Source organism: Passer montanus, unplaced genomic scaffold (assembly GCF_014805655.1).
Source record: "Passer montanus isolate IOZ18808 unplaced genomic scaffold, ASM1480565v1 scaffold22, whole genome shotgun sequence".
Lineage (NCBI taxonomy): Eukaryota > Metazoa > Chordata > Aves > Passeriformes > Passeridae > Passer > Passer montanus.
In genome coordinates, this window is record NW_024366815.1 from 11,451,797 (window position 1) to 11,465,612 (window position 13,816).

The 13,816-nt window shown below is 38.4% G+C and overlaps 1 protein-coding gene across 3 annotated transcripts in view; it reads left to right on the forward strand.

Annotated features, from left to right (window-relative positions):
- The first annotated feature begins 789 nt into the window (after positions 1–789).
- SREK1 (splicing regulatory glutamic acid and lysine rich protein 1) overlaps positions 790–13,816 on the forward strand; it is a 33,495-nt gene continuing 20,468 nt past the window's right edge. The window contains exons 1-3 of one of the 3 annotated variants that reach the window (XM_039709612.1): positions 790–1,217; positions 6,304–6,437; positions 9,115–13,760. Coding sequence is in view for 1 of the 3 variants with exons in the window: in XM_039709611.1 (XP_039565545.1) it covers positions 1,057–1,217; positions 6,304–6,437 (295 nt within the window). In the remaining 2 variants the exon portion in view is untranslated. Of the gene's footprint in view, positions 1,218–6,303; positions 6,438–9,114; positions 13,761–13,816 lie in introns of those variants that run through there. The other 2 variants (XM_039709611.1, XM_039709613.1) reach the window with 2 other exon arrangements.

Genomic DNA, 13,816 nt, shown 5'->3' on the forward strand with positions numbered 1-13,816 from the left:
AAGGGGAATTTTAAAAGGAGTTTTGTACTTTTGGAATATAGATTTCATTCAGAAAGAGAATATAAGTGCATTGATAATGATTTTGAAATAAGCCCTATCTGAAACATATGCATAAATGTATTTATATAAAATGGACCTCTGACAATTGCTTGGAATTACATTTCTGTAACGTACTGAGCATCAATAAAGGAAGCACTATCCAGACTTATCTATGGAGATTCTGTAACTGCTGACCCACTTACTCAGGGAACTGTCACAAATTTGCAGTATTTTTCAACCCAGATAGCATAAAAAATACTTCAATCTCTTCTCAGTTGGGAAATGGAACGTCTTAGAAACTGCCAGAAACCTTAAACCTTTCAGCGCCAAGACACACAGCTCCATACCACTAGGAAATAGTGCAGTTTGATCCTTAATAGTGATAGCGCACACATGAAGTGCTTAGCCTCATTTTCTCCGGCCAATGTAGTTTTCAAGAACTTGAATTACAACTGGAAGCAAGATAAATTCAATTGGGATAGCGTCGCAGTCAATTTAAAACAGAACAATTTACAACCCTTGTTCTGTTGCAAGCCCTTCCTGATTAGACAGAGGGCGTGTTCAGAGGTTTATTCCCGAGGGTGGTTTAGCTGTCTCTTACTAGACGCGGCCCCCAAACGGGCAATTAAATGTAAAATCTCATTTTTCTGCGGGGCCTGGCCCCTGAGGGGCCCCAGCCGCCGACGGGGCCGCCAGGGCAGCCCCTGCCGCGGCGCGCGCCAGCAGCGGCCGCGGTGCACGNNNCGGCCCCGCCCTGCGCACGGCGGCCCAGCCGGCTCCTCATGAGGTGGCTCCTGGGGAAGCGGCTCCTGGGGAAGCGAGCGACCTCCACGCCGCGGGCGGGCCGGAAGCCTCGCCGGCAGGGGCCGCCCGTCCCTCCGAGAGCTCTTCTGGGAGCAATCGGGTGTACCGCTAGAGCGCCCGCCCGCGGGGCCGCTCCGGCCGGAGGCGCGCGCCCCTCTCGGTGGGCGGGCCCGCGCCCCCGGGTGCGCGCGGTGAGGCTGGGCAGGCGCCGCCATGATGAACAGCGGCGGCATCGGGGTCCCGTTGGGCTTCCCCCTGGGCCCCACGTCCGTCATCCAGGTCACCAACCTCTCCTCGGCCGTGACCAGCGAGCAGATGCGGACGCTCTTCGGCTTCCTGGGAGATATCGAGGAACTCCGTCTCTATCCCCCGGAGTAAGTGGGGCCCGTGCCGCCCTCCGCAGCAGCGGAGCTGGGGATGAGGGAGAGGCGCGGAGGGGCCGGGGGTGGCGGGAAGGGCAGGGGCAGGAGGCCAGGGGCGCCATTTTGAGTGCGGGCACCAGGGAGGTGTCACGTGGTCCCTCCCCTTTGTATGGCCCGAGCTGCGGAGAAGGAGCTGCGCCCGCACTTAAGATGGCGGCGCCGGCCGTTTTCCACCTTTCCTAAAAACCCGCTTTCTGTGGCTTGTCTGTCTCCTCGCCCACGCTGGGTGCAGGCGAGCTAGACCGGGGAGTTCCAGGCCCGCCCTCGCCCGAGTGCCTTTATTCTTTTTATATTTTTCCTTCTCTTGGAAGGGCGCTTTGCTCCGAGAAGGGGCCGTTCGAACAGATGCCAGAGTAGCTGAGGTTTTGCAGAGGTCAGAGGAGGGAACCTGGCCTGCCTCGGAGTTGCCCCCAGTAAGGCTTGTGCAGTAAATTAATCCCAGGCGTCACTCCTCCTGAATTATAGCGGTTCGCGTGGTGTCAGCGGCGAGGGTGCGAGGGGTGCGCTCAGGTGGGAGATGCAGGGGCTTGCAAAATATCAGTGTTGCCTCTCCCCAGAAGGCGATGATCAGCAGTAAAGGGGAGGATTTTTTTTTTCTCTCGAGGCAGCAGTTTTACTGGGAAGCGAATAATGAAGGTCCATTATCAAACCTTGTATTTTCTTATAAAAAAATAAATTGGAGTAGTGGAAAGGAGAGGGCATTATTAGCATCCCAATGCATAAGCTTTGATACAAAAATGCTCAGGCTAACAAAACTTCGATTTGCAAAAGAGAACAGTCAAGAAAGTTGGTGTTTATCACTTTTAATGTAGCTACATAACATCTGACTATGTTTGAATACCAACCATTCAGAAAAAAATAAACACTTAGTATGTGAAGATATGCTTAAAATAATATACCTTACTGACAGCTATATGGTGGATTTTTATACATTTTTCTGGGGCTTTGTCCTGGACTTGTTCCATAGTTGCTTCTTCATATTTTGGGGTTTTTGTTACAGCTGTTGTTCTTGTCTTTCACTAGGTTATATAACAGGTTTTAAGGGAAATGGGGACTTTCTTGACATTCATACATAAATAATGTCTGTGCCAATGTGTACAATTTTGCCAGGGTGTATATACATATAAAATACTAAAATCCAATACCACAGTAGGGAATGACTTGGGAATGTCAAGGTTACAACGCTGATGAATTCAGTTTTCAGAGATAGGATGCAGGATTGCGATTACCTGCTTTACTTTTGGTTTTATTTACTGTTGTTAATGGATTCGTGTTAGAAGTACGGTTTTCCTTGCCTCATACTGACGGACATATGAACTGACTTCCAAATTGCTACCTTGGGAGAACACTAGGTGTGCCTACTGTCTTTCTTTAGCGGGGAAAAAAAAAGTGCCTCCTGTTTGCTTTCTGCAAATGTATTTAAATAATATTGTGGTAAATTTGTAAAATAGTATTTCATTGACAAGTGGATGGGAAGCAAAGGTGTCCCAAACAAAACAGAGATCACTATCAGTTTGCAGTACAGTTAAAACTGAAGCTGGTTTGCAGGATGTGACAGGTCTTTTGCCTTGGGTGTGTACTCCAGGATGCTAGCCGCTGCCACAGCCTAGTGGTCAGTGACTGTAATTGGATTCTTAGTCCCAGACATACACAGACGGTCCCATACGCTCGTAACCCAGCTGAAATCTGCTTTTCAGAGTAGACTTCTAAATTACATGTGTAGCAGTGAGCCTTCAAATGTGGCCTTAAGAGGATTTTTGAACAGTTAAATGTTTGAAGAACTTACTGAGGAACAATTGGGTTTTGGCAAAATGAGTTGTTTGAAAGCAGGGAGTCGCAAGCTGTCTCTGTTAGGTGTGGAAAGACCTACTGTGTAATACTGCTTGCTACTGAGTAGTCTGGAATGGTCTTGGAAACTAGAATTCTGTTGGAGAATAAACTTTTGGTTTAACAAAAAGTTCGATTATGGGCTGGTTTGTCATTACCCTTCAGTAGTCAAGGGCAAGACTGGATTGGCCTCTCTTCTGCCGCCAGGAAGTCCTGCTCTGGTTGCAGCCCGGCAGGTGTTGAGAGGTGGAGACACGTGTCATACCAAAGCTTGGCAGTGGGGTCTGGGGCCTCCTCTAGTTTGGAGCCTAAAAGTGTTCTGTTCATGAACCAGAGTATTTGGGCAAAGCCTGGTTTGGCATTGAGGGGTGCCACCCAAGTCACTCTCACTTGTGTACCTTATCCATTCTGACACAGGCGGATGGGCCACCTTCACTTAAGGGGCATCTCGTCTGAGAAAAGGGATTGTTATCTGTGTAGTCCAATAAATAGAATTGTTATATCCTGCAGTGACAGCAGTGTAGGTGAGGCTTCTGAGGCAGAACACACAGAGCCTTATTTAAACTGATCTGCACAATTATTCCATAATATTCTATTTTAGTAAGTTATTCATTTCTGTCATGTCCTCCACACCTCACACACCCCACCTCCCTGCCCTACTTGAGAAAATTATTTGGACAGTTAGAAAAATGTTTAATAGCCTTTTTTTTTTTATTCCCATAGACTTCTGAATAGGTCCTTCTTAGGAAATACTTTAGTTGATTTTTATCCTGTTAGGAGATGAATGTTACTGTCTTCCTACAAAGTGAAAGAAAAATGTTAGAAATGTCCAAATACTATTTAGATATTTATTTCCTCTTAATTTTTCTCTAAAGAGGCTAACTGAATTGTAGTAACTTTGAATCAGATATATGTGTTGCTTTTTGATATCAAGGCTGTGTAACCTAGGAAAAAAATCATGAGTCAATTCAGCCTCAGTAAAGGCTAGCAAAAAAAAGCAACAGAAGGAATTAGAATAGGACTTAACTGTTTTAGGAAAAAGTCTTCTTAAAAATGCTGATGGGAAGACTTTGGAGGCCCCTTTCAGAAAAGGAGATTACTTGATCTCTGTTAAGCCTTCTGCAGTTTTAGATCTCGTAGATCTTAATAGTTTCCCTTGAGGCAACTTTGATGTGTTTTTAGTAGATGGTGTCACCTTGTAGAGAATTTCTCCTTTCTAACCTCTGGAAGGCACTTGGTATCCAGATGTCTTTGTAGGGCCTCATTTGCACAAGTGTTCAGACATATGATCTTTTTTAACATACTGTCCACATAGCCTTTGTGTTCTAAATCAGGGAATACAGAAGAGTAAATCTTACAAAAACACACTTGATAGTGCAGGCTGTATAGATGTTAAAGTTTATAGGGATTATTGGGGGGGCCCTGAAACTGTGTAGAGAAGAATTGTATTCTTGGGTTGGCAATGAAGTCAAAAAAGGAAAAAAAATCAGGAGCTTTTAGAAGTCTTCAGCAGTGTGGACCATAGAATCTTCAGTGGTGACTTCAGCCGTTTGGGTTATAACACTGAGGGATGTATTTAAAAAGAAACAAGCGAACACCATACAGTGGTAACAAGAAACTCCAAGACCCAAGCTCCTCCCTCCCCTTGGAGTCCTCTCCCCTCCAAACCAAAGCAAATAAAAAACTACTCATGGCCATAGAAGTCTTTGTGGTGAATGAAGTATCTCTAGAGTACTAAACAAGTCACAGCTGGCTGTCACCTCTGATGTTTGAAACTGGTCTCAACTGAGATCTTACAGTTCGCTCAGAAGCTGTTCTGTGCAGTTACTTCATTCCTGAATGTGGAAACCTGAAATGATAAAAGCATTTCCCACACAAATAAATAAAAGTGGGCAGAAGAAATGTAGTCGTCTCGTAAAAATTGTGTGAGATTGACTTTTATATTTATGTGTCTTCCACTACCTCTTTAGTTTTTCCTCCCCAGTGTTGTCTGTTCTTACAGAATTTTCCATCATAAATGTTTCTAAATGCCATTCTGGATTTGGCCATCTCTAGATACACATTTGTGCTACTGTCCTGGTAGCCAGAAACATATTAGTCTGCCTGCCTCAGGCGTACGTTTTTGGTTTATTTTTATAATTAATGTGATGAGATCATATGTCTGAAACTTTTGATTTATATTTAAATCCTGAAATCTAATAGAATTTCATAGAATAACTGGGGAAATGCTTCCTTGGAATTCGAGGGGATTCCCAGATGGGTTGTGTTAAACTTGAACTGCTGCTGGTGCTTCCAGAAATTTGACAAGTGTTTCCATTTTGGTTGAGACAGGACAGAGTAAAACAGTCTGTGCAACATTTTTTCCATGATTTCAAATGAAAATTGCTGATATTCCAGCAATACTGTATTTTCTCTTTGAATATTTACCTGTACTTCCTTCATGTGAAGAAATAAGCTGCTAATGTGAAGGTTACAAAATTTGATTAGGGTATCCATTTTTACTGCAAACTTGCATGGTTTTGATCAAGATTGTGATGTTTACATGTTTTCTCTTGGCATACAGTGTAATGGAAAAATGAATTACAAATTTTCTTCCCTTTTGTAGCCAAATGGTGAGTTGCTCCTATGCCTCTGATGTTACTCCGTGCTACATTGTGCCAAACTTAGGCAATGGTTTTTGTTACATTAGTCAGCTAAGACCCGGTATTTGAAAGCCGTCTCCAGAACTGTTTTTATCTTTGTAAGAATTAATAAAACTACTTTTGTGAAAGCCAGAGAAAGAATATTGATTATTACAGGCTAATATCTGAAGGACCCACCAAAAAATGGCAGGGTTTGTTGTTTGTCTTTCCTATAAAAAGATTATTTTCAGAAAAAAATATAAACTATAAAATATTTACTTGGCAATTGTAATTGTCAAGGAAATATGGTCCTTAAAATAGTAATTTGAAAATGTACTATTCAGTGTTGTGTAGCCAGATAATAGAAGAAAATTAGTCTTGTTAATTAGTGATTTTGGCTTTTATGTCAATTTTCATTTAAAAGGTGCTACGTCTTTTTTCACTGATACAGCAAGTGGCAAGTTAGTAGATTTCTATACTCTAGGCTGCCTTTTCTAGGAAAAAATCCCTTTTTTTCCCCTAAGGAGTAATAGTTAAAAATACGTGCATGCAATTATGACTAATTGTTATTTTTTCCTTTTATCTTGCAGCAACGCACCACTTGCTTTTTCCTCCAAAGTATGTTATATTAAGTTTCGTGAAGCATCGAGTGTTGGTGTGGCCCAGCATCTAACTAACACGGTTTTTATTGACAGAGCTTTGATAGTTGTGCCCTGTGCAGAAGGTTAGTATTTTAGACATTCTTCTGTAATGTTGGTCTTTGTTGTGTTTGTTAATTGTTTCAAGCTTTCTATGTAAGGTGATGCTCTGTTGTTGTTTTATTTTATTTTAGTGCTTTTTGGGAAAAAAAAGGCCTTGAAACAAAATTGAAAATTGATTGAAAATAGCCCCAGTTATACATGTTTTATTGAAATTCAGCATTAGCAAAAAATACTTGGTTTAAGTTCGGATAATTCAGTTTTCCCTAGTTATTACGTATTCTGAAGGAAAAGAAAGGAAAATAATTCCTTTTACTTTGGTTTGTGTAGGCAGGTGTATTTGCACACAGGGTTCTCACTGAAGTCAATGGAGCTCTGAGAAGATCAGGCAATTTCCTGACACTTAACATTGCTGTTTGAATCCTAATGTATCACCTTTGCTGTAGAGATTTTTTTTTTTTTGCTGATTTGCACTATTTAAAAGATACTGATTATTTCTGCAATTTTAGAGTGAATCCCAGTTTTGTGTAGATGTGATACATTCATTTGGCCATTTTAGAGTCATCTAATCCAAGATACTTAGCATTCAAAATATTGATTGAATATAAATATTTATCTGCTAGTTTAATTTTTGAACAAAATTTTTCCTTCTTATTACTGTTGAAAATGTTACTTCATGTGCCATAAAAAATTTTCCTTATGTATACTGGTACTCCTTTTTTGTTTTGGGTATCTGTTCAAATATGCCGTGATCTGCCCGGAATGTTCCCATCATAAAATGTTCTTCAAAACATTACTAATGTAATTGCATTGCATTAAAAGTCTTCATGAGATAAAATACTTGATGAATACTACATTGACAGATGTTCCTTCCCCTAGCTCTGAGGCCATGCTTTTATAGATGTGTTGAGTATAAGACAATTTGTGTTGTTTGTAGAAGCACCCTAGATTTGAATACAATTACATGAAGCAGAGTCCTGTGGCAGTCGTATCAATGAATGTAGGCAGAGCCCCATTGACTTCTTTGGGATCACTGTGGAATTTAGCCTCTGACTGGTGCTGGACCTTTTTTCCACTTTGGAATGGAATCATTCCAGCTGATGTTGTGAATCTGACTTAACTTTCAACTTGGTTGCTGTTTTGCCATGAACAGCAATATGTGGAGTGATTGAACTGTAAACTGCAACCAATCAAGAAATACCTCTTATTAACAACTCTAACTGCAAGAGTCAGGTTTTGGTTCAAAAAAATACTGTTGACTTCTTGTAGTTTGTTAACAATGGTCCCAGAGTGGCATGTTCTGGCATGTTTGCTGCATCATGATCTAGATAGTGTGAGATGAATGCTGCTATAATACTCATCTGGGACATTTTTAACAAACTGACAAGTCTCAAAAATTTCACAAACTACAAAAAGGCTACAGTGTACTGCCTATTCTTGTAGTTTTCTTAGGCAGGTCATACAGGATATACATTTATCTTGGTAAAGCCTAGGTTTTTAGTTCTTTTTGTGTCTTGTTTTGGGGACTCTCTGTTTTCATATTTTTAACTTGTTCTTAAAGCACAAAGAGAATATTGCTGTACGCACTGGAAACTGTGTAGAGGCTAAGGGCACCAGAGTCTCCAATTGAAGAATTGCCCCTAAATAAATAGACTAAAGATTATTCAGAATCTTAGTTTTATATTTCATCAGTAAGATCTTAACACTGGTTCAGTATTGCCAGAGAGGGAAGATGGCTGCCTAATGAGGGAACAACACTTCCTGGTGTTTTTCTTGTGATGAGATCACTGTCTGACATGATATGGCAACAGGCAGGTAAAGCTACATTTTCCTGTGTCTTTTGTGGTAGACAGTGAATGAAAGAATAAGTCAAAATTCAGACAAATCTTGTTCCAGCTCTATTCATAACTGGCTGATCAGGCATTTATGAGAGAAAATGATCACTGTTCAGAATCATTCTGGACTCCACAAAAATGTATGCATAATTAGGTGAACAAGTGATTGGGTTTTGAGGTTGCTTTTTTGATGTCAGAATGCTGTTCTCTGTAACTTTGTATCAGAATCACTCATTTATAAAAAGATGTAATTTATACAAATTTTAACTTTCTGATGAATTTATTGTATGGAATAAGTATGGCTTTGGAGACCATGGCATAAGGGTTTTTTCACTGTGTATCATATGGTGCACTGTTAATGGAGTCAGTGAACTGGATCATGGGTTTTAAAAGTAGTAATGGCTTTTTATCCTACCAGGAGGTAAAATAATACCATTGACCTACATTGCCAGTAATAAAACATTTAATGTGTGAAGTTAAATATTGAGGGGAGTTAAAATGGAAATCTAAAAACCTGGTTCAAAAAAATAAAAAAAAATCTGAAATTTGGAGTGTACTTAAAGAGTGGTAAATCAAGGAAGAAATCACTACAGAATGAAATCAATGTAAAGTATATGACTATTGATGAACCATTTAACAAAAATATTACTGTAAATGAAGTAAGACTATTAAGCTGTGAAAATATGACTTTTTTGTGTGTATTGGTAGGTTTTTCCTTAAATATGCTTTGAAAATGCAAAGGTTGAAAGCTAAACAAAGATACCACCCTAATCTTTCTAAATTTTATGTCCACATTATCTGGTAGATGGATTTTGACTATTAATTTGGTTTTGTATGTTTTCTCTGTGTGATATTTGTGCATTATTAGATGACTAGACTGGCCAAGGCAGACCTGTTACACTTGCCTGAGTTAGGCATTGTTTGCCATGCCACTAAACCTGCCGCCAAGTGAAACCTTCATGGGGGAAATGAGATCGAAGTCTGACCTGCTGAAGATGGACGCCCTGTCTCTGTTTTTATTTTATTTTGCTTTCTTTCCTTTGTTTCTTTTATTTTTATTTTTATTTTGTCCCTTTTTTGTTTTGTTCTGTTAAATCTCTTTCCCTTGTACTTGTGAACTGGTACTTCAGTTCTGTAAAATGATGTTTGTAAAGGGTTCACAGTGTTTGATTTTGAAGTTGACCTGAAGCTGCTTATGAATGGTGGATGGTATATGGAGAATTTAGAATATGATTTGGTTTTAGTGCTCTGAATTAAGGATAAATTTGATTTGGAATTTGTCTAAGTATCTAAATTCAGTAGATTAGTACATTGTATCAGAAGACAGGAATAGTGTTTCAAGATATATTCTTCCATATGTTGTGCTTTATGAGGTTACCTTGGAAAAGGACAGTTAAAACTCTTACTTTTGGAGAAAGCAACTTTAGAAAGTAAAGTCATAATATTTCTCTGCTACTTTCCCTCAGCAGAGTGTTCTATTTTATGTTGCACCAGCTATTTAAAAGAAGGCTTACTATTTATGTCTAACATGACAAGTTTAAAAGAATTATTTCTGAAATTGAACTTTTTATTAATATTGAATATCATTAAATATTCGCTTATGTCTGATGAAACCTTGCTCCAGTGAAGTCAGTGGTAGTAAGATTTCATCTTTTTTTTTTAAATGTAACTTTCAGAAAAAACTGTTTACCACTCATAAGTACAAATGCAGCCTGAAGTTTCGGTTGGAGTGTGTTACGTGAGACACCTTGTCTTTTAACACTGTTACTTGTGGGAAGATTGAATCAGTTCTCTTTCTGTGTGTGTGCGTGTGTGTGTATTGCACTTTGACATGCTCTAGTGGTGGTTATTTCAGGAAGATGTTTTAAAAAAACCGCTAAAGTCAGGAAAAAAAGAAAGTTTTTTCCAGTCATCCCAGAGTCTCAGAAGCCCTGGCAGTTCATGCTGGAGTGATTGATTCCTAAAGGATGTTCTTCTTGTGAAACAGAAGCCCTGAAACAGAAGTGGTGGACAAAGTGGTGTGTGTAGTCCTCAAGCACTGACTGCTCTTCCCAGCCAGCTGCACTGGGATCTCTTGGTTTCACTCCTTTCACCAGACTCTGCACTGCAGCTGGGAAGAGCTGTGATTTGTGATCTTTGTTGGATTTGGCTGTGACAGTTTTAATTGCCAGTAGCTGTAATCTCTTTATTGCTAAATCCACTAAGATTCATTAGTTGGTCTAATAGAGATTATTTTATTTCTAATCATACATGTTCCATTGATGTAAAATAGCAGGAAAATAATTACTTTTTTCAGTGTTTCAAGTGCACTGTGAACTCTTCACTGTTTTTAAAACAAGCAAACTTGTTGCCAGGAGCAGTTTTGTATGTGAGGGTTAATTCTGTAGGTACGCTATGAAGAGTTGGGAATTAACTTCTTTTGAGCACTTGAGGAATGAAAATACTGTCATTAGTACTTGTTTGATGCACATGATTCTGTTTAGCCTTCAGCAAAGGGTTCTAGTTTGGGCTAGGTTGTCTAGGGCTCTTTAGACTAATTGTACAAAAAAGTACAGTCACAACTGTGCCTTTAAGCAATGCTGGGACAATGTACATTTGCTTCCAGATTCTTTTGCAAAGGGGAGAATCAATAAATGATCATAGAACCTTAGTTTACTAAGCAGAAGAGCTTCTAAGAAATCTGTTTAAGGATGTGGTATAGATATGGCATAATAATTTTGACTGCTCCCTCATTAGAAAATAAATATCATTACCTCATTCTTATTCGGATTTTAAATACCATGTTCTAAAAATGAAAGTATTCTTTTTGAACTAAATTGTCCTAAACTGTTGTGTCATAACCTGCATATTTTGATGTATTTAGTGGACTTCCATTTCCTTTACAAATACAATCACATAGGTAAAACTGCAAAATTTAAAGCTTTTAACTCATGAAATTATTTGGACTCACATGTTAATTTGTTTTTCAAAACTATTTAAAGAATATGAAGGTAGATACTCAAGGTACTCCAGATTTATTTTTGTTCTTCCACAACAGTGTTCTGTAGAATTCTTTTAAAACTTGGCCTGGAGTTAAAAACTGGACAAATTATTCTGAAGAGACAGTGTCATTGAATGTACAGGCAAATTTTCAGGGTTCTGTCTCTAGGAATAGACCCTTTCTCATTCTTGAAAACAAAATAAATGAATCTTTCTTTGTGGTGTGGGACTGACCAACTTGATTTTTGTATTTAAAATAGAACTTTACATTGTTGAAAGACCAACGTATTCTGGAAATAATGCTGCAAACTTTACAATTTACACATGCATGCTGTTCATTCTGTGAGCTGCTATAGTGGTGAACTTACATGAAATGTTCAGTGGATTTCTTGAACGATGTTTCAGCAAGTTAATTATTTCAGTTATTTCAGTGCTATGAGCCATATACTTAAAGTTTAGGCTTCTACTGAAGTCACTTTGTGAACTTGAGTCATTGTCTGTCTTAGTTATATGTGTCTAACTGAGCTCCCATTTAAAAGGGCTAAATGCCTAAACATTTTATAAGTTTACCTGGTTGCGTGTGTATTGAATTGGCTGTATGTAAGTGCATACTTAAATTAGGCATATACTTATGTACAGTACTGACCAAGGATCTCAGTTAGCATGCAGGCACACCACTATCAGAGCTATTTCTACCATTGGATTTAATTGTGCCATGTCTCTTGATCCATAGAAACCTGCATGAGTAGCTGTTTAATTGCAAGATGCCGACTGTTCAGGATAAGTTTTGGTTCATTACTCTATTGAAAAAACTTTAATACTTTGATTTTCAGAAGAACTGGTGCATAATTCTGTGCCTAATTTGCATGCACATATGCTGGAACTGTATATTCAAAAGCTTGTTAGTAGGCCTACATATTAGGCAGGGTACACAAAGTACCTGATACTTTTCAGCAGTCAGGCAAATCAGGTACACCTCTCATTGCATGCCTGACTTCAAAATGAGATCTATTAAAGGGTGCTGAACATTGTGATAGTGGCTTATATTCATGCATGTTTTTTTAAAAAGTTCTGGAAGTCATTATTGCTCAGTTAACTCTTAAGCGCTAAATTTTTCCTATTTTTTTCTCTTAGTTAGCAAATTCAAGTGGTTTCTTACATGTTAAGTTGCAAGGTGTCTCAAAATTTAACATAAATAAAATAAATGTAAATAGGAAGCATGGAAAAAAATGGGTACTGTTATTTTATCTGTTCTGTTCCACCCATTCTACATATAAATTAAGTTTCCTTTAGATTTGTTTTGTCATTCAGTCATATCGAGCTGTAACCCAGACTTTCCCGCAGATCTGTAGAACAGGTTTGCAGCACTTGTTTCTTTTCATTTTTTAGTACGTTTTCTGTGGTGTCAGTTGGAACTCATTGCTAAACCTGCACTGTGTTTTGATACCTATCTCGAATTTTCCTTTTCAATAAGAATATGAATCTTCAAATTTTGGATTTAGATGTTTTGTAGTTAAAACATGCAGTTTTAATCAAGGCAGGAAACCACTGGCACACTTTTTATATATTACTTGACTATTAAAACAATGTTGAAATAAGAGCATTTACTTTATTAAGATCCATGGGTAATACCAAAGGACTCAGTTGGTTAGCATATATACAGTTATGCCAGTAATTTTGAACAGATCATAGATGCTTAGTGTAGTTAGAACTTCCTTCACAAGTTTTTTAATTTGGTGTTTAATGTTTGTGCCGGTTTTAATCCCTTTGTGTTTCAAATTTAAAATGTACAATTAATGTAATAATAAATGTTTGACATTTAATCTTTCTTGTTTTGGAGATACTTTGGGGGTTAATTTAGTAGTCTAATCTTGGCTAATATTAATGAAACCAACTTTAATTCAGATTAGTTATTATTTACTTTCGGCATTACAGCAGGACTATAATCAGGATAAAATAGCAGGAAGTACTTTTTTTGGGAAAACTGAGCTAGCTTAGCCTGATCAGTTATAATTTTCTTCAGTCTCAGTAAATGTAGGCTTAATTTACCAATTTCAGATAAACTGAGGTGACTATAATGAGTACGAATCTTAATTTTTTTCTACTCTTCCTTCCTCCACCTTCAACTTCACTTGTAGTGTGTATTCTGTGCAGTCGCAGTAGTTCAGTAGTTTATTATTTTATGTTTTGTTTATTTTTTACATTCTAAATAGGTAGCACCAGAGGAATAAAGAAAAGCACAAATTTCAGTCAGCACATACTTTGTTTTTTTCTTTTTTCCTTTTTTTTCTTTTTTTTTTTCTTTTTTTTTGGTTTTCTTTCTTTTACTGATTTGGTTATTTGCCATTTCTGGGGATTAAACTTTAAAAAATGTTCTTCTTTTCTGTATCTGATGTTCTGTGTGCTATTAGTGATGCAGCCAACACGAACGGTTGTCATGTGTAAAACAACTTTCGATCACCGCGAAAACACCGCCCTGGGAAAGCGTCCATGCTTGATATCGTTTGGTTCATGAACGTTAAGTTTCCAGTACAGGTGACCCATAGCTCAAAGTGTTAAATAATTATATACATTATTCAGTTTTTAAAATA